Here is a 24,147-nt window from a genome sequence, read left to right as displayed (position 1 = left end):
ATATTAATTTTATTAATTTTTCTAATTTTATTAATTCAATTTACTCTTTCCCCACAGGGGAATGCCCCCCCGCCCTGCCAGGTAGACCTAAGGCAGTACTTCCTGGAGGTGCACTCAGGGGCCTACTCAAGAGTCATTTCTCAGTGGATGTGGACTGGTCCTTGCCCCATCTCTGCCCTCCTTGCCCTGTCAAGTTGCAATGGAAAAGCCTTGACTTTTTAAAACACAGTGCTGTCAGCCAGCTGCTGCTGGGACTGTGCCCCATGTGTTTCACACATGACAGGCACTTCAGCAAAAGCAAAAACACTAGGCTGGGAGGACAGTGCATAAAAAGGGCAAAGCCAGCGGCTGCAAAAGACCTTCTAGAGGTCATGGAGCAAAGGAGAAAAGTCACTAAAATAGTAGGCAGAGTGCATGAGCTAGCGCATGGTGTATGGGCTGAGTCAGGCTCCAATAGTAGGACTGTAGTGGGGACCAGGCTTGTGAGCCTTCAGCAAAGAAGCATGCAGGAACCCAAGGCTCCGCTCTGCTGGGAAGGTCAGCCAAGCGATCACAGAGACGCATCCTGCACTCGCAGGCAGTGTCACCTTCATGTGGCCCCATCCTCAAGCCTTTCATTAGGAGCAGGTGCCACATGAGGTGGGGGCAGCATGGAGTGGAGAGGTGTGATCACATCTCCTACTGCAAGCTGTTATTTTGACAGCTCTATTACAGTCATATAGAAACAACTCCTGGGAAGTGTAAAGTACCGTAAAAAAATCCAGGAAAATCATCTGTCCTGCAATATGCCAGCTTTCACTGAGGAAGACGACTAAAAGCCAGTGAGAAGATATGTGGTGTATTCTTTCTAGGGCTTTTTCTTTGGCCACAACAAGTTATCATTCACCTGAAGAACATTGTTTCTTCTCCTACTAAGGTCTGGTTAGTCTGTCCCCTGTTTAACTTCATAGCAGCTCTCTTCCCCAAGGGAAGTCTTTTTCTTTGAGCCAAACCAACTTAAGGAATGAACAGCCCTTTTCTGAAATACCTTGCTTGGAAAAGCAAACAACTTATCCCAGGAATCACTATGCTCAGAGTGCAAGATCAACTCTGATTGCATTCACATGAAGTAACACGGTTTATGGAAAACACTGCTGTCATTTCCTAATCCAAGTGCCAACAGTGCCAGGTACTAGTACGCAGACACACACAGTCTGATCAGGCCAACAATTTCCTTGCCAGCACCTTGAGAAAGGTTCCTCCCCGTCATTTCTCAATTTAACAGTGGTGTCACATCCTATGTAAACCAAGGTTTATCTCATACAAAAAACACACCACCACTCAAAGGAGTATGATAATGTCTTGAGACATCTCTGGAAGAGCAAACAGAGCCATGTGCTCAGCCCAGAGTGTGACTGTAGCAAGGCAGCTCTGCTGGGACTCAAGCCATATACTCCCACCGCTTTGCTGCTCTGGGAGCCTGCGGTTGCATGGAAGAGTGGGCTGCCTGAAGAATTCCTTGCCCTGTTCACCTTTGGGTGACAGAGATCTGTCTGAATAATCCAGCAACATGCTGGAAGTGGATATTCTCAGAGCCAATAAAACCAAAACTTCAGGTATTTTCTTTCCTCCTCAACCTACCCCAGCCACACACAGCACTGTGTAGCAACATCTTTTAGCTTAACACAAACAATCCTGCTCATTTGTGTTAGCAATCTCAACAGATATGTATACACACTCCACTCTTCTTGACCTTTCTCTCCCACCTTTGGAAAGAGAAGCAGCAGAAGTGCTGACAGAGGAGCTCTGGTCACACTCCTTTCCAGTTTCTGGTGGCATTTACTCAACAGTGATAGTTGGTAAGGAAGACACAAACGGCTTGCTAGTCAGGTGCTCATTGTGGAGCCCTGCCCGGAGGAAATTCCTGTCAAGTACTCTAGACATTCACTGTGACTTTGTTGCATTTTTGCTTCGTAAGAGGTATCCTGAAAAGTTAAATTTCATCCCTCATTATTGCAAATTATTCCCACAGCTGAAGTGCTTTTTGTCTTAGGCAAAATACCACAAATTGGTGCTGTACTCTGTTAGTTAAGGGAGGCTCAATCAGCATCACTCTTCTGTCAAGGGAATGCCTTCTTTCTGCACCTGACACTTCTTGTGAAAGGGCTCTTACCTCAAAAGGGAAACTTTTCAACCTAAGGAGCAGCACCCAAGTGCTGCTGGCAGGAGGCAACCTCACTGGCAGCTCAGAGGTGCTTCAAGTACTCTACAGATTGATGTAGTTATTTTATTTCTTTCACTTACAAACCAATGATGCTATCAAACACTTCCACAGGAGATCAGGTAGCAAGGATTGAACTGTGGGAAGTAACATCGCAACTTGGCTTAGCAAATCCACATGCCATTGAAAGATTATTTCATTTTGAAACAAAAATATAAAATCATTAATTTACCCTCTCACTTACTTGCTCACAAGCAGACAAAAATGCACGTCTGGATAGCTCCACAGGCACGAGGATTCTGGTATCCAGGGGGTGTGTCCAGGAACATTTGTGATGCCATGGATAGCAAATAATGGCTTCTACAAACCCCAGGCATTGTTTTTGAAGCTTTCTTACACCCTTCAGGAGCTGATGAGGGTCGGTCTCTCCACCCTGTCCCACCTGTGAGGCATTAGGGTTGATTGGCTCACTCTGTCTCCTGCATTGGGTTGTCTGAGGAGCTGCCTGTAGAAGTGCTGGATGTTTTGTTGCTTCCTAGAATATGTGCCTTTTGTGATTGTGCTGTTAGAGCAGGTTCGATAAAGAATGAAGCTCAGTGCCTAACATCTGTCTTTTGAGCCTTTGTGGTACTGCTGGGGAGGTCATGATGATACCTTCTGCTGCACTGAAGTGGTGCCTTTGCAAAAGCATCATCGTTTCACATCTAATGAATTACTAGCAGGTTTTAATGCCAGTGCCAGTTGATGGCACAGTCAGCAGGTCAAAGTGCCTTCAGTATTTTATGGTGTCAGTTATGTTCTCAAAGTTTAGTTATTCAAACCTCATACGTATCGGCTAGTAAACCCTAATTTCTTGCTTCCCAAACTTCCTTTCTTTGCTCTCTCCAGCAACCTACAGTTTTGCTAATGAGCACACAGCCCCTGCACTCCTCACAGGACAGCTCTGGGCATAATTCCTGTGGGGAACCTCAGATGAGGTGTTATTTTACCTCATGGGAGAAGTGTCCTGTTCTAGGGGTCATTTTTAGAGAATGCAGAAGGAAAGGACTTCACCCAAACCCTACAGACTACTGCAGCTTCCAGCCTACACACTTTCTGCCTGTCGAGAGGGTGATACAATCTTGCTTGTAGAGGACTGTACTGCTACAGCCCGTTAAATTGGTGTAGCTGTCCTTGTACATCTGCCTGGAATATGGGAAGAGAAAATGCTGTTGTTTAAGCACATAAGCTCTGCTCACAGCTGAGGCACCTTGAGAATCATTGCAACTCGAGGCCATTTTTAACTTTCTGCTCTAGCCATCACCTTGGCGCAGTTTGCCAAGGGTGGAAAGAGAGGCTTCCAGTCTCACAGAAAACGAGCCTTTTTCTTGCTTGCCTTTTTTGTGCACATATTTTTAAGGCAAGGCTTAGTCCACTGGGGCCACAGGCTTACTTGCGGCTTTGTGGGAGGCTCATCGTACAATATTAATATAGTAAAAGCTACAAATAAGACCTTTTGCTTTCTCCCTTCCCCCTTTCCTGTGTCCTCTGCCATGGGTATCACTGCATTTTCTGGATGTTTATACTGTACCTCTTACATCTGGGAATGGTTACAGGAAAAATCAAGATAGGGCAGATATTTTAACCATGGAACACCAAAGAGAGTTTCATTTGTCATGAGCTGGAGTAATTAAAAGTCATTTCTGCATGTTTTGGATGAGGGATTCTGACTTCAGTCAGGGCATGAGCTGTGCAAAGTGCTTATTTTTATAGTTTTGACGTAAATCATGGAATGTTTTCCTTCTTAATTTGGAACATTTGCCCCAAATGTTCCAAGTTTGTGTAGATAAGTCCATGCTCTTTCCTTCCTTACAACATACATCCATACACACTAAAGTTGCAGGGTTGACTGCCCAAGTTTAGCTGTACTGAAGACAGGACCGGGACTTCTTTTAAAAATAGGAATTTCCAACTGTTTCTGTTAGGTCACTGATCCCAAGTTAGATGCACAATTTTACTACCTGTTAAAATCCCTCTTCTGCTCTGCAGAAGTGCCTTTGGTCATTTGCTTAACAAAACAAACGCGCCTCCCTCCCCCAAATGCAGCACATATACAAAAATAATTTCATTGTTTTTATCTTTTTCTCTGGGGATATTTAAATTGCCAACTTTGCTGAGCTATGCTCTCCCCTCTCATTCTGTTTCATGGGAGATGTTCTGTTACAGGGGACTCATGGCAAACTCACATTTTGAAATTTTCCAGAGGATTTAATATTAATGCACATTCAAGAGACCCAAGAAATCTTTCTCTTTTGAAATGGTAATATGCTATCAATAGCTTCTAGAGCTGGTATTGTTCAGCTTTCACAACTAGTTCAAAATACAGTCAGTGCAAACACATCTGATCCCAGGATGACAAAGATATATCATTTTCCAGGTCAATCACTGGCCCAGAGGATGGGAAAATGGTTGTTGGCTCTCCAACATTGATTTGAGAAAGCAATTTCAAATCAACCCATGTAATTGTTATCATTTAATGCTGAACTAGGAACTCTGCCTTTCCAGCTGTAGCTTCTCTTGCTCATGGAAAGTCCTGCTTGGTCACCAACAAAAAACTCTTGAAAACCATAGGGCACATCTCGAAACCTCTAGAGGCAGATGTGGGAACAACAGAAGCTTTGATTTTGTTTTAATCTAAGTCATTGTTTAGGAATCAGTAATTACAATGAATGACAATGCAAAACCTTTTGAACCCATGAAGCCTGTTACAAATGAATCCACACGTAAGAAAAGGGTTTGTCACATGCACACTTTACTGTAGTATTGGGTGTGCTTTACCACTGATAAATAGAGCGCAATTAAATAGTGCTTTCCTCAGTCCCTATGGGTCGTGTCTGTGAAGTCACCGTGATGACCCAGCCAAGGATAAAGGTCAGGTAATGCTCAGCACAACCAAAGAATGTCAAAGAAGGCAAATGTAGCCTCGCTTCGGGAGGCTCCTTTTCCTTCAAAATCCCACCCTGGGCACATGCCACAGCCTGTACACTGCTCCTGCCCTCGGGCTAGCACAAGTGTTTAAGGCCTGCATGGTACATCAGATCAGGGATGTGATCTGGCTAGGAAAGAAGGAATATCTCCTTCATTCCCCTGCAGCCATTTCTTTAATTGCTTCTGAGAAATATGTACAGAATATTATATGTGCAATCTCAGCTGTCAATCTTTGCAGCCACCCAGAGTCAGAAGTGATGGTGCAATATAGCTGCCAATCCCCTCAAGTTGAAACTTGGACTTAGTGTTTAACATCCATAACAAGCTATCAATTAAAATGCACTAAAATCCAACTCTCAAAACAGTTTAAGTGATTAATATTTTGAAGCTGCTCATATAGAAACAAAACATGCCAAAATGTTGGCTAGAACAAGCAACTTTGCACAACAATTTGTTTTACAGAGAGTACTCATTTGTTACAATAAAAAGCATGATGCAATCACCATTTCATTATTAAATGAGTACTTTTTTTTTTTTTTTTTTAAGAAAATGTGGCAGATATATCTTAGTAGCAATAGGGGATTCTTAGCAGACCTGTGCCCGAACAGTGTGTTGATGCCTGCACACCTTGCTGTACAACTCTTCTGTCAAGAGAGCACAGATTTAGCCTGAATCCGGCAGCAGTGATCGCGAATGCCTGGCTGTTAGTATGCCTGAATAGGATTCATTTGCAATCAGATCCACAGTGTGGCTCAAATGGAAAGTTGCCTGGTAAATTGGTGTCATTTAATGTAACTAAGACTAGTCCTGTTCCTGCTGCAGCCGCCAGCAGATTGCAATTTTGTCAGGGAAAACGGGATCAGGCACTGTTGGCTGGTGCCTGTATTTCTGCTGAGGTAAGGCATGCAAGCCAGAAAGATACCCCAAAATGGTTCTATAGAAATATCCCCCATTCCTCTTTTTTTTTTTTTTTTCCCTTTTATAAAAATACAGCATACTTTTTAATCAATTACCTGTCTTCTGTAGCTCCCAGTGTTAGTGGTTTTATATCCTCCACTGATTTAGAGTCGCTAACTTTGATATTACTGCAAGTGTTATGATGTTTATTGATTTTTTGGAAGCATCATCTCCTGCAGTCATGTGAAAACAGTTTCCAGTTCACAAAGTAGGAACGTTCCCACCTCTGCTGCTTGCAAAGGAAGGTGCAAGAATACAGTCAGTAACTGCTGCAAGCACCGGTAATATTACTGATGATAATTCTTATCATTACAAATAAGAATAAATTTCTGATTTAAATCAGGAAGCCTCACAGATGTCCCTGATTGACTTTTGTGAGTAGGTGGCAGTACCAGGTAATAAGCCAACTCCTACCCTATGTGACTTTGCTGGTCCATCACCCAGCACATATACTACACTGATTTATACCATGACAGACTTACAGCCTTATAAACACTTCCCCAGTTCTGAAGGCCACTGTAAGGAACTAATTTGAGTGAGTGACACTGAGTGCTAATCCTACAGCACTCGCAGTTCTCCAAGAGTTCATAACATCTGCACCCACAATGCTGCTGAGATGCCGAAAGCTGGCACAGTTTGGACCCATTCCTCCTTTTGGCCTAGGGGTGAGCAAATGTTATCTTTTTCCACTATCTGAAAGAGGCAGATCTGGTGGCAATTTAAGGATCGTACATTATAATAGGCTATGGAAAGAATAGTTTGTACCCTTGAGCCATTCTCAGATCTTTCAACAAAATCAGACATCTAAAGGAAAATCTAGTTCTTTGGAGAGCCACAGGGATTAGTAACACACCCAAGAGGACATAGGGGCCAGACATGATGGGATTAGCGTGATCCACAAGCATGGTTTTGTCATCTGTGACAGATTCAGGCATATACTTCATGTCTCTGTGTTTTGTAACAGCCATCTGGAAGTGCAAATGGGAAAAGACCAGGGTATATTTCTATCACGGCTCTGGTTTGTCTTCTTGCAGACAATAACATCACCTCTGGCTTTTGCACAGAGCTGTGGGATGCCTTCTCTGCTGCTGGCTTGCACCACTCCTCTTTCTTTCTGACAAGATGAAAAAAAAAAACCTCCTCCAAACCATCTCCTATGCAGGAGGGAGCACTCCAGCATAAACTGCCATTTTAAAAGCCTTTCTTGATGTTGTACCTTCTGGAAGCTGAGCCTTGTGCAAGCCTCTGTGTCCTGATGCAAGCCTATCTGCTCCAGTACAGGCTCAGGATGGGAATAATGACTGGCACACAACCTCTCTGAATGACATTCAGGTGATTTTCAGGCAGCAAGCTGAGCCCTAACACTGCCCATGCAGGGTTAGGTGCCAGGTTTTTAAGGCGTAAAGCAACTGCAAAACATAAAGAGGGGAGGAGAACCTGACACACTGCAGTGCCATGCAAATACCCCCCCCTCTTTTGGCCCTAATACATGCCTAAAACCTCGCCATAGCATGCAATAGACCTTGGTATGTGTAACTCTGAAAGAGGGGGAATATTCCAATAACACTGCAGCCAAGATGATCACAATCATCAAAAATATGCCTCTGGACTGGGGTGGAGTCCTCAGTCCTGCTGGGCATTTGTTGAGCTGTCAAACAAGATTAAAAAAAAAAAACACCTGGTGCCCTTCTGCCCAATGCTAGGATAACCTCCCTCTGCCAGAAGGAAACAAAACAAAACAAAACAAAGGCTGCCTGTTCATTGCTCCAGTTGGGACAATTCCCATTAGAGACAGCAGGATCCATCTCCGGTTCCCTGAGAGCATCGCAATGGGCAGTCACAGTTAAACAGTTGACCTAAGGTAAATCTAACAAAATCTAACGTGATCTAGGTATTAAAAAAAAAAAAAAAAAAAAAAAAGGCAAAAAACTTTCCCCCTGTCCAAAAGGGAGCAAGACCACCCAACCACCCTGAGTTGGTGTCAATACAGGGTTTTCAGTCCAGCTCCTTCTTGTAACATTTGATGATTCATTTAAAAAAAAAAAAAAAAAAAAAAACAGCAGAGGATTCCCTAGTGGGCTGTAAGACCTCCAAAGAACTTTTGACAGCATCTTGAGATATTATTAAGTTTTCAGAATAGGTATGTGTAGCACAATAATTAGTTCCCCTGAAGAGACCCCAGTAATTGATGGATTTTTTTTCTGATGTCTCTTATGAAAGTATGAAATGGCTCCTCATACAAAAGCAGCATTGGATTTTCACTCTACATGCCAAACAAGCTAAAAATCAATATTAGTGCCTGGCTGGTAAATTCTGACACACAAAGAAGTCTGTGCTATGTGTCAGCAGACAGATTCGCAGCAGTGGAGGTAGTGTGGGCTTTGCCCCAGACCTGAATAAAGGAGCCAAAGGCAAAGAAACCCATGTGCCTGCTGAGAGGGAGGGTGCAGGTGAGGAGGTGGTGGCAGCAGATAATTCCCCTTGATCTGCAACTGGGATTACAGCTGCTACTCCAGCCTCCAACAATCACCCTCTGTACATCTTAGAGAAACCAGAGAAACCCTCATCTGGAGCAACAAGTTACAAGGATCGTCTTATAAAGCCAGTTCTTTACTTCCAGTGGTGCTCCAAAGTGCTCAGAAACTAAGTGTGCAATAAATAGGACACGCTCTGCCCAGTGGCACTGCAAATATGTTAGAATAAATACCATATGGACTCCGTGAGTTTTAGGAGTGGGGATGCAAACCAGCCAGTCAGGCAAGCATTGAGAGAACAGCTGGGGGACGGAAATGATTTTCCTCGCCTCGACCGTCGCGAGTTTCTGCTGAAGCTGCTGCAGAGCGTCAGCTAGTGCCAAAGGGAGGGAAATGTTTTGAGAAATGAAAGTGGGACCCAGGAGAAGGGCAGGAACCTGCCGGAGGAATCAGTTTGTGTGAAAATCCAGCTCCTTTCCTTGAGACGTGCAGCTCCCATGCTGTTTTTAATACAACTATTTTTATGATAGCACTATATATAGTCAAATAGTACATTGCTGTGACTATCCTAGTGCTTGTCAGTGATCAGAGCACAGGGAAAAAAATACATAGCTGTATTAACTCCATGTGGCGAGACACTACTGACTGTCAAATTCACCTCAACCCATGGACTATCCCATGACACAGGTGCAGTTAAAGATTTTTATGAGTATATGTAACATCCACCAGTGTCTGACCCCATGGCCGCCCCACAGCTCCTCCATCACATGGCCTGTGGCTCTGTCATCAGGGTCTGAGCCAGTGGGGACCAGCAGCATCCCACAGGAGCTAAGAACAGCAGCATTTCCACAGAGAGACAGATAATTTCATTCTCATTAGTTACTTTGACAAGAGAAAGTTATCATCACTCCCTGATCTGTCAGCAGAATGACAGAGCGGGGAGTTGTTAAGCCTGATACAGCTTTTAAATTATGGAAATAGAAAGACCATTGCTTTGCATGAAATAACTCCAGCAGGAAGGGAGAGAGCACACACACCTCAAGCTGAACGTCCTCAGGGAAAACGAAGTAATTATTTTGTTGCTATCAAGGAGATACCAGGGTGTTTTCTTCCTATTTCTAGGCTTCTAAGATAATAGCAGGAGTTAACAGCAGCAAGACAGAGTCATTAGCTGATGAATACTCCAAAGCACTGGGCTAAATCAGACCCTGTGCAAGAGAGAGCACACAAGATTTCCCAGCAGTGTGGGCTCAATTGCAGCCATTAGGACTTGTTCATCATGCTAAGCCAGAGACTGAAGGCACCTAAATAGTGCTGTATGAGAGGAGCTGGATATAACGAAGAACTAGGAGTGCCTTTTCCCACACTAAAAAGAGACTGAACACATCCAAGAAGCACCGTCTCTGGATGAGCAAGGAGACACCACCTCTGCTCCCTTCACCCATCCAGGTGCACGGCAGAAGTCACCATGCTGAGTGACCCGGGGGCTGCTCTTAAAACAGCTTTTATCTAGAGTAGCACCACACCAAATACAGCCCCAGACCTGGGCCTGTTGCCACGTGTAGAACTGCGCCAGACGTGCCCCCCTCTCTGCTGTGTGCTGACAGCGCAGAGTGTGTGCAGGAAAAAAAACTCCTAGGGACTGGGGAAGGGCTTTTCCCTCTTCCCTCTCTGCTGAGTCTGGCAGCTGTCTGCAGGTTTCTGAGCTCTCGCTGCCCTGCGCACTGCAGAAGGAAGCGGCCTCTGTGGCCTCCTCCGGTCTCTAAATCACAGCAGCTAACAGCCCTGCTGCCATTGCAGGCAGCGGAGGTGGTGCTTAAAGATCAGAGGCAGCGTTTTGGAGCAGCAAAGTGAAAGCAGGGGGTAGTATTTATTTACTAAAGGCTTCTTCCTACTTCTAGGAGTCCCTCTACATCAGTAGAGGCTTTTCCCCTAGATGGAAAAGGGAGCTTGAGGGACCAAGCTCTTTGCTGAGATCCTTGTACCCTTGCATGGAAATCGTGGCACACACCGGGCGCTGCCTCCTCCTCCTGCTCCTCTCTTGGGCTCTGTCTCCAGCTGTTTCCCCGAGGCCGGCAGGCTGCCCTCGATGAGTCAGCGACGTCTCTCACCGCAGACTTCGCGGCTCTGCTTCCAGCCAGAGTTCATCTGCTCGGCTCGGGTGGTGGCGAGCTGCGAGAGCACTGGGGTTGATTTTCTTTATTTATTGCTCCGAGCTCCTGGGATGCCACAGTTCTACAGATTTATGTCCTTGGAGAGAGGCAGCTCACTTTCTGAGAGATGTCCCATATAACTGAACCGTAGAGACCATGCTCAGCATTATGCTGCCAGCCTTTGCAATTAAGAGGACATTACAAATCCTTTTCCAAGGGAATCACAGCCTTTTGGGGAAAAACAAAAAAACAAAAACAAACAACAACAACAAAAAAAAACACAAACAAACAAAAAAACCTGCTCCAAGAGCAGAACAAGATTGCACTAAGATTCATGGACCGTGAGGCCAGGAGAGACAGCTGGATCACTTAGTCTGGCTCAGTGGCCCTGCAGCCATTGCTCTCCTCTCCGCTGTGCCTGCACAGACTGCATAATGTAAGTAACGCAACGTGGCACAGTCCTCTGCCCCTCAACAATCACCTTTGCTTTCAGTACTTGCAATTAATCACCTCTGGTGGGTTTATATAGAAGGAGAAAAAAGAAAGAATATTGTGCCTTGCCTCTCACATGCTTGCGTACAGCTTCCAGTTCTTGTCATGCTTCCAGGAGGTTCAAGTGCTCCTCAGCTTCTGGTGGTTTTCCCGTGAAAGCCTAGATTTCAGCTGTCAATACACAGCAGTGGCAGGACTTTTCTCTGCACCTTTCTGAAAATCCAGACACAAAACTTGCACAGCGTATTTCACACCTTTAACCTCTCACGCAGCTGAAAGCAAGTCACCGGCTCCGCTTGCAATTCTCTCAGCTCCAGGGCACATGCTGCTGCTGCCACGGGCAGAGCAGATGAATGCAGCACCACTTACTAACTAAACATGGAATGTTATCTAAGAGTAGAACAAGGCTTGTTTCTTTCTTTCTTTCTTTTTTTTTTTTTTTTTTGAAAACAAACAAAGAAACAACTGCGTAGGTCCCTGTTACAGAGGCTATAACCATGTATTTGAGCATGCAAGTTATCCCACTGCTTTTCAGAAACACTAATTACATTACAGCTTTCAGCAATGAAACCTCTCCTGCTCATTAGCTAGGCTTGCACCATTGATACAGTAGCAGGTTATAAATCTCTTTGCATTTGTCACGCTGGATTCCATTTGTTTCCAATTAGAGCTTTGTACCTCCTGTGCTACCTAAAGCCCTTCTACCTGCTCTGGCAGGCTCCAGCCAAGGTGACTGGCACCCCTCACCAGGAGGGGCAGCATGCTCCCCTCCCCACATTTCATAGCCCATCATTCCACAAAGCCCAAGCCTTCAAAATCGTAAAATTGTTTCAGTAACACAATAGGTGACGTGTTACCTCCCCTCCTTTCCTCTTTACTGTTTGCAAGCTGAACACTTGGATTTTTAATTTCTTCCTTTTTTTTTTTTTTTTTAATTATAATTTTTCTGAGATCCATCTTTCTTAGGATGCTATTCCCATGATTGCAATCCTGATGAACTCAGGAACCACACCTCTACACCCACACACTTAGAAGAATTGGAATACAACTACATTGTGGAACGCTGCTTGGGTCTTTTCTCCTGCCGACTATCCTACCAGCGCACACTGCTGCAGAGCTTCCCTCTTCAGAGGACCTTTTTTTAATCCCAGCACACATTTCTGCAGTCAGCTTCTTTAACTTTGCCAGTGACCATCACCAGCTGCTTTTTGCACATGGCTTTAATTTCCTGCACTGACCCTTTTGCCAAGTAGCTATTCCTTCATCGCATAGGAAATCCTCATTCTCTTGCTGAGCCTTTTAAGAAGAGAACAAGGCCAGGGCCCTGACCCTGAGGCAAAACTAGATCTAATGATGGCCAAGCAAATCCGGCTGTGTGCATTTAGGGATGCTCCACTTCTGGGCAGAGCTGGGTAAGGAGGTCAGCATTGTTTCAGCTCTGTGGGAAATGGCAGGGTCACAGATGTGGTCTCACTTGGCATTCAGGTGTCTTCTGCGTATGATTAGGGCTAAATCCAGGAGAGGATTTATGTGTTTCCAAATTAAGTAACACTTAAGTAACACTTGGTTCCCTGATGCCAGGTGTCAGAAGTGAAAATCAGATGCAGAGTTAGGATCTTCTTACTCCCTCTACAGTTACCAGGGTAAGAAAGAGGTCTTTGAATGAGAGCCCAAACAAGCCACATGCAGTCACTGAAGCCAATCTGCCGATCAGAAATGCTGACCTGAGGTTTGCAGCTGAATCTTGGTGGCTTCTTGGTGGGTTTGCAGACCCCACTTGAAGCTTCAGCAAGGCTTACTTTGCATCTGCAGCTGCACGAGAGCACACAGCTCTGCCCCTGCTGCCTGGCCTCTGTGACACCGTTGTCCCCTTGGTTGGCCTCCAAATAGCTCTTCCACACATCTAAGCTTGTCACCCTCTCTCCTCAGCAGCCAAGTCAGTCTCCTGTGGCCCAAGTACAACAAGTGCTGGGGACGTCTGCTCGGCTGACTGTGAGAATCCTGCCTCACTGAGCCCCGCGGGAGTCAGGGGTTATTTCCCAATCCTTCCCATGGCCTGCTGGCTTCTCCTGCTGAGCTTGCTGTCACTGTCTGTCCTCCTCGTTATTGGGGTCTCCCCCTCATCCTCCTGAAAGTCTTCCCACCACACTGCTCCCTGACCCCACTCATCCACGCTGCATTCCTGTCTTCCTCCACTCTCCCACCTCACTACGCAACAAAGCCTCTGCAAAGCCCCATTCTTGATGGTTTCACACCCCACTATTCCTTCATCAGGAAGGAAACGTACCCATTTTTCTCTTCTTTTGCAGTGTTCCACCTCCATTTCTTTCCTTTTTTTTTTTTTTTTACTCTGTTGTGTCAAATTCATGGTCTCGATATTCAGCTCTATTCCTCCCTTCTTTTCTGCTTTTACACTGCGCCATGTCCATCCCTCTCTTCAGACCCCATTTCCCCAAACCTTTCCGAGTGAGCAATTTGAATCTAACTGCCTTGGAGACTATTTATTTTAATAGGTATATCCCTTAGTACACTGGATTAATATACCTGCTTATCTCTTCTCCCAGAGATAATTTTTTACCTTGTAAATTAAATGGGGAAAGGAAAGTCAAAAGCCAAAGGAATAGATTCATTTTCCAATTGTCTCAATGGCCCCTGCAAAGGTACATTTCACAGCACATATATAATTGCATAGATGATTAGTGAAACAGCTGGGGCAATGGAAAGAAGTAAGGCTGCTATAATTTGTTGAGGTAGTTTACAAGTATGGCTAAAAATCATGCAGTTGTTGTCCTACAACAGCCTGTCCTGTAAACCAATAAATATTCCTATCAGTCCATTAGCTGCCATGCACTTTTTCTGTTTTCCATTTTTTTTTTCAGAACAGCAGCAAATACATATTTTCCCTGGCAGGGGCAGAGGATGTCCTCACATGTACAATTTCTTGTTCTTATTGTAACAAACACAAGAGCCTGCAGGGAAAACTCATTGGCTTCTTGTGCCACTGCCCTTTCTGAGATCAGAGGGCTCGGTGTAAGGCCACTGAGGTCAGGAAGGTCTCCTGAGTCAACTGCCACTGTATAGTCAATGAACAGAGAGAACAACCACTTTGTGTTAAGAAATTTTTATTTGTCCTTTGGATCTGTAATGTAAGCACATAAAATTACAAGTGGAAGAAACATCATGCCACAAAATTGCATAGAATTTTTACAAAAATGTGAATTATGCCTCTGAAACAATCATAGATTGAAGAACCAAAAAAATATGTACAAGTTAACTGAAATATTTCATCCTACTTTGAAAGCAAATCATCAAGGACTAATCAATCACGGACACTATTAATACAATGTACAAGAGCAACACTGATTTCAAAGAAAGGCAAGCAATGATGTCCCTTTAGTTATCTTTCAGTGAATGTTTAGCTAATACATGAGCATTAATTAACATAATTATGAACATGTTAAATCTAAAATGTCTGGCCTTCATTAGAATTTTTAAAATTCTGTTTAAACTGCCAAAAACAAGCTATTTTCAGTAGTGTAAAGATATCTGAAGTGCACGACCTAGTTTAATATAGACAGCTCTATTCTATACAGCATAAAGTCCACGATACAGCATTTCCACACATTCAACACGGAACAAGGCAAATACATAAAAGGCACAAGACTTGCACATCATAAAGACCCTTTTTCATTATCTTACTCTAGTTCAAGTAATATCAATATTAAATGATATCTGTTTCACTGAAATAGTTTGAACAATGCAAGATGTACAGTATTACACACTACCTTACACCTGCAGAAAGTGGCACTGTACAGATATAAAAAAATGTGAGTACAGTAAATGGTCAAATACAAACGTACTGTAAAATGACTACAGCTGATAGTATACTTAATCCAACCAGAAGTTTTTTTTTTCTTTTTTTTTTTTCTTCTTTTTTTCTTTTTTTAAATATAAATAAAAGGTTAATTGGTATTTCCCCAACTTTCTTTGAAGACTGTGGTGAAGTCCTGGCTCCGCTGAAGTCCATGGGAATGTAGCACTGAAATTCAAAGGAGCTAAGATTTTACCTAAAAGCCTGCACTGTACAATGAATTCTATAATGCAATAGTCTTCAGTTTTATTGTGAAGACTGCTATCAGTTTATTCTTTTAATTATGTAGACAGTATGTCATTTTTACTTTATAAAATGCAGCATTACATCTTGACTCTTCATTTTCCATGAATGATTAAGCTTGATTTCAAAGTGCAAAATAAAGATTTACAGAGGATTCACCTTCTCTAGTATTAAGATGGAAATGAGATTTTTGAATTTTATGCTCATTAATTTCATCATCATCAGTCAGAATAGTTTTAATCCAAAATATGATTTTCAAACAATGTGCAATTTTATTTCTGCTCTAAATTTAAAAAGAAACATCAAAATACTGTTCGTCGTCTATGATTTGAACTTATATATATACACACTTACTTAACTGAAATTTTAAGCTTGATTTGTATTTTATTGCTTAAATTTAAATAAAATAAGTTACTTTAAAGTACTAAAATCCTGAGGGAAAGGAGGTAAAGTAACTTAACTGTTATAATGTATTTAAATGCCTTTCTACCTAATTTACTTCTTTCTCTGTTTGCTTTTGAATACAAAGTAAGGCCCCAATCTTACAAATGTGTGTGAACATTATTACCCCAAATAGTTCCACTGAACCCAGTGGTACGCAGTGTTAGGTTGTCGATGGGAATTTGCAGGATCAAGCCGCTCCATGCAAATCTGTTTTTTGCCGTAATACACCTTTTTGCTACATGGCTGAGGGAAAAGTCTTTAGCATCACGCGGTGGCTTGGGAACAAATAAGAATCCATCTGTAATGTTTCATAATTCCTACTTCTGTTAATATCAGGTGCCAGAGAATAGCATTTCTTTACCTTTCCAAATATCCTGACTTTCCTGAAGTCTCTCTGTTGTTTGATATAAATTTCTGAAAATGTGCTGTTACTTCTCTCATGCATATCATACAGTACATTAACTTTGATTGTTCTTATATTAAGAAGTCAGTTAAACGGATTAATATACATTTTTAAATAACAGTGATCAGGTTTTTATATTTTGCTTTTAAATTTCAGACCTTAGTAAAACTGAACCTCAGTCTTAAAAATAATGGAAGATTCTGTTAAATTTCAAATACTGTAGTCCTAAACATTTTATAATCCTATCAAATTCAGTAAGCTTAAAATATGATACTTAAAATCAATACTTTTGTGTCTGCAAAATATATATCAAATTTATATTCTAAATCTACTTTGATTTACAACACTAACACCACAAAAAGAATTTCATGATTCAATGACTATTTTATATCAGTATAACCCAGATGTTAGCTTTCATAAAGACTCTCTATTCACGTATCCCTGAAACTTTTCATTTGGCCAACAGACCATGCTGACTTCAAACAGAAACATGCCATGTGTGTATATAGACAGATGTGTGTGCACATATATATATATATATACAAACATATATGCACCCACACAGTGTAACAAACACAGACATACACAGACACTGACAATCTCCAGGCAAATTTCTTCTCTTTGTTTCTCTCTCGTCTCCACAGTTCCAAGAATTTTCAGCAGCAAATATATTTCTTTCCACATGATAAACATAATATCAAGACAGCAAGCCACCAGTGCTTGCAAAGCTAAAAAGGATTAAATGTTTCAGTGCAAATGTAAAATGATGGTACAGCTGTCAAGGTGCAGTTATAAAGTAGGAAACAAATACAATTAAGTACTGTTATAACATTCTCTAGGATCTGTATTAGTTTGGAGCACTTTGCACTGGCACTTCAAAAGGAAATCTGCACACATTTGTCTCTGTTCAATACACTGGTCTTCATTAAACATTCTCAACAGTGAACATGGCCAGAAAATTACCCATTGAATATTGGCCAAAAAAAAAAAAAGAGAGAGAGAGAGAGAGAGGATGATTAACATATTAATTTTTCCATTACAACTGCACTAAGCTTTAGCATAATAATAAGATGAAGAATGAGAATGAAGACCTTTGCACAATACTTTATAAAACGTTCCTTTTGGGAAATGTGCACTTGAATGCAGATTCCTCCTGCCTTCCGAAGCACTTCAGTGGCAGCTCACTTTGGGAAAGCAGAGCCAGGCAGCTGGGGAGTGGTGCGCCCTGGTGCACTGATTGTTGCTTGGGCAGTTAAAAAGTAGTATCAAACACTTTTTCTGAATTATCTTCCTCCAATTCCTCTTCACTTTGCAGAGGTTTATGATTTGATTTTCCACTGTCAGATGCCAGGGAAGAGGGGGCAGAACTGTGGTCTCCATCTTCACTGATTTTCCCTTTCATGGCTTCCTGTACAAACTCCAGAATTTCCAAAGGCAGTCTTTTGAATTTGTCTTGATATTCCTGATCAAGTTCCACCTGCAACTGCAACAAAACAAACAAGCTGTCTTCAGTTGTATTTGATGTGACTTACCTTAGATACGGTTGGGGAAAGTACCACATGAGGGGCGGGGAGGGAAATTAATAACTCATTTCTGCATGATTCAAAAATATATTAATTTCTTTTCCATATTAGCACCACAATTATAATATGCCCATTTATAACCATGCAGTCATTGCAAAGCTGACGGAAAGTGCAGCCCTTTGTGCATAAGACTGGTTTTGGGTATCATGCTTGGCTACCCAAATCCTTAAAATACTCATGGTTTAACTGTATTGGTGCCCACAGTCCCACCGGCTTTCACAACTCCTTATTCAGGTATAGTAAGGATCATGGATAAGCCTTTGAAAGATCATGGCCTTAATTAAGCTTCAGGTAGCAAATCACACATTAATCACACCACAAACATTGCTCAGAGAACAATATAATAACTTGTGCCAAATTTCTTGGGTTGGAGAAACCATTAGGAAAAACTCAGTTGTCAAAGAGAGTCAGAGAGGGAGGGAAAAAAGTTAAATTACATTTTTTAGGGCTAGATCATGGAAAGTTACATTATCTGATTAATGCAGTATGTGTCTTGGACATTACTAGGGAAAAAGTGTCATATCATCAACAGGATGCAAAAAGCATGCAGAAAGAAATCTGGCTATCAGTCTTCAGGAAGCTGTGGGCCCTTTCCCAGTATTTACTCGATTAGCCTTTGTTTTTAGTGCCCATATAAGGATCTGCATGATCCATTCTTTAAAAAGCGTTAATGCGAATGGAAGTTTCAACTGAAGACAAAGCCAATTTTTTCTTCATGACCAATCTGAACATGGCAGGAAGCAAAAGGGGTGAGTTTCAAAGCCAAATCCTGCTAGCGTGCTGTCCGTCCATCCATCCACCCATCCACCCACCTTAAAAAGAGGGAGTCAGATTCTGCTAACTGTAGCTGCAGCAGTTTTGCAATAGTTTCTTAGACAACTGTATTTTGAGCTGTATTTTTTTCAGGAATGTATAAAGATGCTAGGAATTCTGATTCTTCAGCTCTATGCTTAAGTCTAGTCAATCTAGTTTCAAGTATTCACCCCACCGCGATGGATCTCAGCAGGTAATACACATTTTTACTCCAACATTAGGACCTACGCTACTCTTACCATCCATCTCCTGCCCACAGCATGTGACTTTACCACAACACCTCCCTCTGAGCCCTTCCAATCCCATTCCCTGTGCTTCTGTCCTGGTTTTCATCCTGCATCTCTGACTTTTTTTTTTTTTTGTGAGGCCTCTTCTCCTTTCTCCTGATGTGCAAATCAATGTCCTTAGCTCACCTGGTCTAGATCTGCATTAGATAAATTTTGCAGCTTTTTTTCCTCAATATCTAAGATTTAGCCTTTTCCTTTTGTTTTCTTCTTCTAAAGCTCATTCCCTGCCTTGTTTCTGGCAATCTTCCTGCTGTTCCAGCCTCCATTTCCCACCTTGGCGTCACACTGCTGATGAACACCAACAAGTCTGGTTGCATTAAATACACCATGCTGCTAAAATACACATTTGTATCAAAAGTTACTCAATCACTACCATAGCACCCTTCTTTCACGTGGTACTCTTCTTTTGAACTCTTGTTTTTTTGGCTTTACGTCTAGATATTTTGAAGGGATATTCCTTTTGTCTCTGTTGTGATAACTCTTCCAACAGTAATGTGTTAGAGAGAGAGAAACCATGCTTACAGCATGGTTTGCAGGAAAAAAAAAAAAAAATACAAACAAACCGTGCTGATCGTCCCTCATTGCCTAGCACAACCCATGGGAACAGTGTCCAAGCACTCCCTCCCCCTCCAGGCATCACCTAGAGGAAGCTCCTGTAGGGACAGGCAGCCCTGCACATTTTTTTTTTTTTTTTTTTTTTTTAATATAAGAGTGAAGGGAAAGGCTCTAGAGCACTGGAAGACGAGGCTTTATGTAAGGACATTAAATTCCTTGCACAGGAACATCTGAGCCAGAGGTGGGGATGAAGGGCTGCTCCACCCCCTCGTTGTATATGGAGGAACTGAGCTTGTACATTTGGGGCACTTCTGATATAGAAAGAGGCATGTAAAATCAAAAGTCAGAGAAAATCTCCTGTCTCTTAACTTCCTCCAGAACCTTGATTTGCTTAATTAGGTTCAAGAGCAATAGAAATAATTGAAATCCCTCAGAAACAGAACCTTTTCTGAGCCCAGTGCAACCATAAGCATGTTGTTATAAAGCAGTTGAGCTTAATATTCACCTCCTAAGTGCCTCCAGTGGATAATCCCCCGTAAGTCGAGTGTTTAATAGAAATGACATGAATCTGGAGCTACCTCTCTCTCTTCAGTGTCTCCAGAGACAGTCTATATAGATATCTAATCATGAAAAGGTTGAAGTTAGTTGAGAAGGAACAGACAGTAGACAAGGAGGGTTGATTAAAACTGTAACCGTGTGTAAAAATTAGTGTTGTTTTTTTTTTTTTTTTTTTTTTTTTAATTTCAAAGGCAGCGTCAGTCTTTCCCTCTGCTCAGCTTCAAATAAGCACCTCAGAGCCCATTCCTTGACTCCCAAGCTATCACACAGGACTCGGCTGCAAACAAGAGCAGAACGGGTGAGGCTGGGCACACCACAGCCAACCCACTGCCAGACCCAACAGCTCACTGAGGTCTTTTTCAGTGAGTCTGGAGGTTGCAAACCTGCAGCAGACTCACAATGCTTTAGACGTGTGTTTCGCCTCAAACCACCAGCCCCTAACAACACTGGCAAACAGCTGTGGGTCAGGGTTAAAGAAACAAGTTGCTTGCACTGTTTTTTAAGTCTCAGCGTCCTTTTATCAGACAACAATAATGATATTTTGTGGCCCTACAGGGAGATGGTGGTTCATGCACGAATGGGAGGTTGTCCTCCCATTAGCAGCAGTAGTCATGTACATCTTTTATTCACCTTTCTGACTCTGTGACAAAGTGCCACGTCAGGTACCATTATGAAACACCAGCTGAAATGGGCTGGTGTTGCCTAGAAGTACACGTAGCCTTTTGCTGCTGGCCACCCAGCTACTTAAAGCGTCCCTGTAATCCTGTCCTGCTGCGCACTGAAGACTCTTGGACCGATAACGCACAAACTGAATAGGTGGTAAAGGGCAGGTGGGCGTGTGGGTGTGTGTATAAAAAGCGCTCTGTACAACCAGCACCCCACCAGCCTCTGGTCCAGTGTGCTCTTACTGGTCAGTTTGCTGTCTATTTGGGTTGCTTTCCAGTGTGAGTCCACCTATCTGCATTTCTCTGCTCTGTAGCTACTAAGCAAGGTGACGTACAGCTGCTTTTAGGATTTTAGTGCCTGACAAGGAGGGGAAAATGAGACTAATGATTAGATGGGCAGATCGTTATCTAGAGCACTATTCCATTAATGCAAAACAACCTTCTTCCTTGTGTTAGCTCACTACTTGCCCTCTTACTGATCCTCTGGCCTCTCTTTAAACCCCAACAAAAAAAGCCTGTACTGATCAATGTAACCTGTGATCAATCTTGCGGAGGTTGGAAACATTATTTCTTGTTCAGGTAAATCTCATTCCCATGTATTTCATTTACAGGCAATTACCTAATACTTTAAAATTTGGAGCTGTCATTACATGCTTGCAGTGGAGTCCTTGGGGATATGAGATGGATACACTCTTGAAGGCTGAGGCCATAAGCTTTAACTCTTGCATGTACATTTCTATCTACCTACCCTTTTTTTCTTACCAAATGGTGCTAGTTAAAAAAGAAAAAACAATCAGATGATGCTTACACCAACTTTACAAAATGGTTATGTATCAGTTTTGTTACCCTCAAATTACAGATGAAAGCAGAGAGATTAAACTTAGGCAGGGATAAAGCTCATGATGTGCCACCCTCAGCTGCATCTGGCTAGAAAGGGGCTCTTCTCCAGTCTATATGACTGCTTATCAAACTGTGCACCCGTCATGACAGGCCTGAAACTGTCCGTGGACAAAGGGACACCAAGTTGTCCTTCCCAGAACTTGTATAGTTTGTGATTATATGCACCACCGCTCCAGATCACAGTAGGTGTGCTGAGGCTTTGATTATGACCGTCCTTCCTCTGTTACCTGTATCCCACAAGGGTTCCCTCAGGCAGCCTGGACCAGAGGGTCCCTTTTGACTTCAGCCAAGCCTTGGGTAGCACGGGTGGCCAATGGGCCTGGGCTCATGCAGCCTCTGTGCCTCAGAGTAACAAAATCTGCAGCCTTTGAGCCTCAGCTCCAACCAAGGCAGCAGCTAGCCACATGGACGGCAAATGCGTGGGGCTTTACATGACTAAGCCTGTGCTTCAGTGAGCAGAGCTCCTGGCGGCCAGCCAGCTGCCCAGCTGATCGGCTCGCATTCCCTTTCATTTCAAAGGGCTCTTTGGCATCCTTGGCTACAACTGCTTTCCAAAAAGGGTCATCAGTCAGAGAAAGGCCTCGGCAACACTTCCTTGGAATGTGGGAGGTGAAAGTGAACATGGCCATTCCACTTAAAGCAAGGAAAATGCACTCAGGGAAGGAAACAGATGGTATTATGAAAGCTCTTTATAGCACTTATACCTAGCTATTATTATGAAGCATACCAAAATAACAGCTTTAAAATAGTGACCATAGGATTAAAAACAGTAACTTTGATCAATAAAGAATTACAGAAGCAGAAATTGTGGTTTCAGAGTATCCCAATCAATCCCCTCTACATTTCTGAATACTTGCAACGTGATCTAATGAACTTCTGTTTCTACCAAGAACAAAAATAAAATGATAACATGAAAAATGCAACATGCTGCCAACACAAGTCACCAGGAGTGCTGAAGTTCACATGGAGTGTTTTGGTTAAAAGAACTTGGAAAATTAGAAAATAAATATATTGAACCCCTTAATCTTTAATTACTCCACATTTAGGGTACTTGATACTATCTTGCCATTAATTTTAAGCTTTGAATACCGAGCTCCTCTTTTCTCACTACCTGAAATAGATCTCATCCCTTATCCCTGCTTATGAATCTTTTTTTTTTTTTTTTCCATTTCAAAATTTTTTTTAAGATATCTGTGGAAAAGCAAACAAGCTGGAATAATTAGGTATAAGAATCTAATAACAAGCTACCAAGAAGTTTCAGGTGTGGAGGAAAGTTAAGAAAACCTTTGCAGTAGCTAAACCCAAGGGAAGCAGTTATCTGCACAAGCACAAATATTTCTGGTTTTGGGCAACTGGATCTAGGATTGCGGCTGTCAGGAGCAAAGACCTTACTTTGTGCAGTAAATAAAACCAGTGGACTAAAATTTGACCCCAGCTGTCTCCAGTGAGCATGTGTGTGGTCATGGAGACCCAAAGAGTTCCCAATCCTCTTGTAATTGGAGCATCTATACAAGAATCAAACACACAACAAATTTGGGAACGCATCTGTGGGCTGATGCAGTTGCCAGGGTCATGTGAAAGTCTGTTACATCCTCCCCACAGCCAGCCTCGATGGCTTGAAGACAACAGACCGACACACAGCTGGCTGACAGGCAGCACCACTTCCATCTGACCTCCGACCTCTACCTTGGCAGCCTAAGGGAAATTGTGTCCAACCTCTCAGCCTCCTGTCACAGCAGGAAGTTTGAATACTTTGAAGTTGTTAACATGAGCATTGCTGCTCCTTCCCACTGCACCTCAAAAGGAGCATTTCAGAAGTTAGTAAACACAGTGATTTCCAGACTATTTTTCCTTCTCTTCCTTCCCTGTACAGCTTGGTAGATTGCACACTTGGTCTGCGCAGCAGAGTGACCACATAGTATCATTCCCCTGATGTAAGATCCCATCCCTGAGGCAGTTTTCTAACGTAAAACCAACCCACTAGCACACAAGGACTGAGATTCATCCCGATGACACATTTTTAAAAAATATATTTTCAACTCAAAATAATGGGAAGGTGACTACTTGAAAAGCATCTAAAGAACTAATCTTAAAAATGTTTTGAGAAAGTTATATCTAAAATACAACTGGTTAAACATTTTGGTGGAAAAAAATAATCCACCAAATGTAATTTTGTTGAATCAAAAACATTCATGAAGGCCATATTTGTTTTGATGAAGTTCTTCCAATGAAAAATATTTAGTATGACTCAAAATAAACTTTTCTTAGTCTCAGATTTTCCATACTGCTTGCAATTTTTCTGTAAGGCCAATTTTCTGAGTTTTGTACTCCTTTTAGCCTTTCTTTTTAATCTATCTTATTTTGCATTATTCATAAATATTTTCTTACCCTGTTCATGCTCTTTCTAGCTGTGAGTGATGAAGGAATTATGAATGAAAAATAATCAACATTACCTGACTTAACAATTAAGGTAAAATGCGCGCTGAGGACTAGACAGTTCAGTATCTCCAACAATGTCTGACTTTCCCAAAGGAAACCCTTTATTCTCAAGCTTTTGAAAATATTTTAAAATTTTTGAATTC

At 42.3% G+C, this 24,147-nt stretch overlaps 1 protein-coding gene across 1 annotated transcript in view; it reads right to left on the bottom strand.

The window, feature by feature from the left end:
• Nucleotides 1-17,190: 17,190 nt before the first annotated feature.
• Nucleotides 17,191-24,147, bottom strand: part of PLCB1 (phospholipase C beta 1) — a 370,971-nt gene continuing 364,014 nt past the window's right edge. Inside the window, exon 32 of the mRNA XM_032184565.1 lies at nt 17,191-17,687. Within this exon, the coding sequence (XP_032040456.1) occupies nt 17,457-17,687 (231 nt within the window). The 3' untranslated portion in view covers nt 17,191-17,456. The remainder of the gene's footprint in view (nt 17,688-24,147) is intronic.

This window comes from Aythya fuligula, chromosome 3 (assembly GCF_009819795.1).
Source record: "Aythya fuligula isolate bAytFul2 chromosome 3, bAytFul2.pri, whole genome shotgun sequence".
Lineage (NCBI taxonomy): Eukaryota > Metazoa > Chordata > Aves > Anseriformes > Anatidae > Aythya > Aythya fuligula.
Note: the sequence above shows the minus strand (reverse complement) of the source record. Positions and strands in the feature narration are given on the sequence as shown.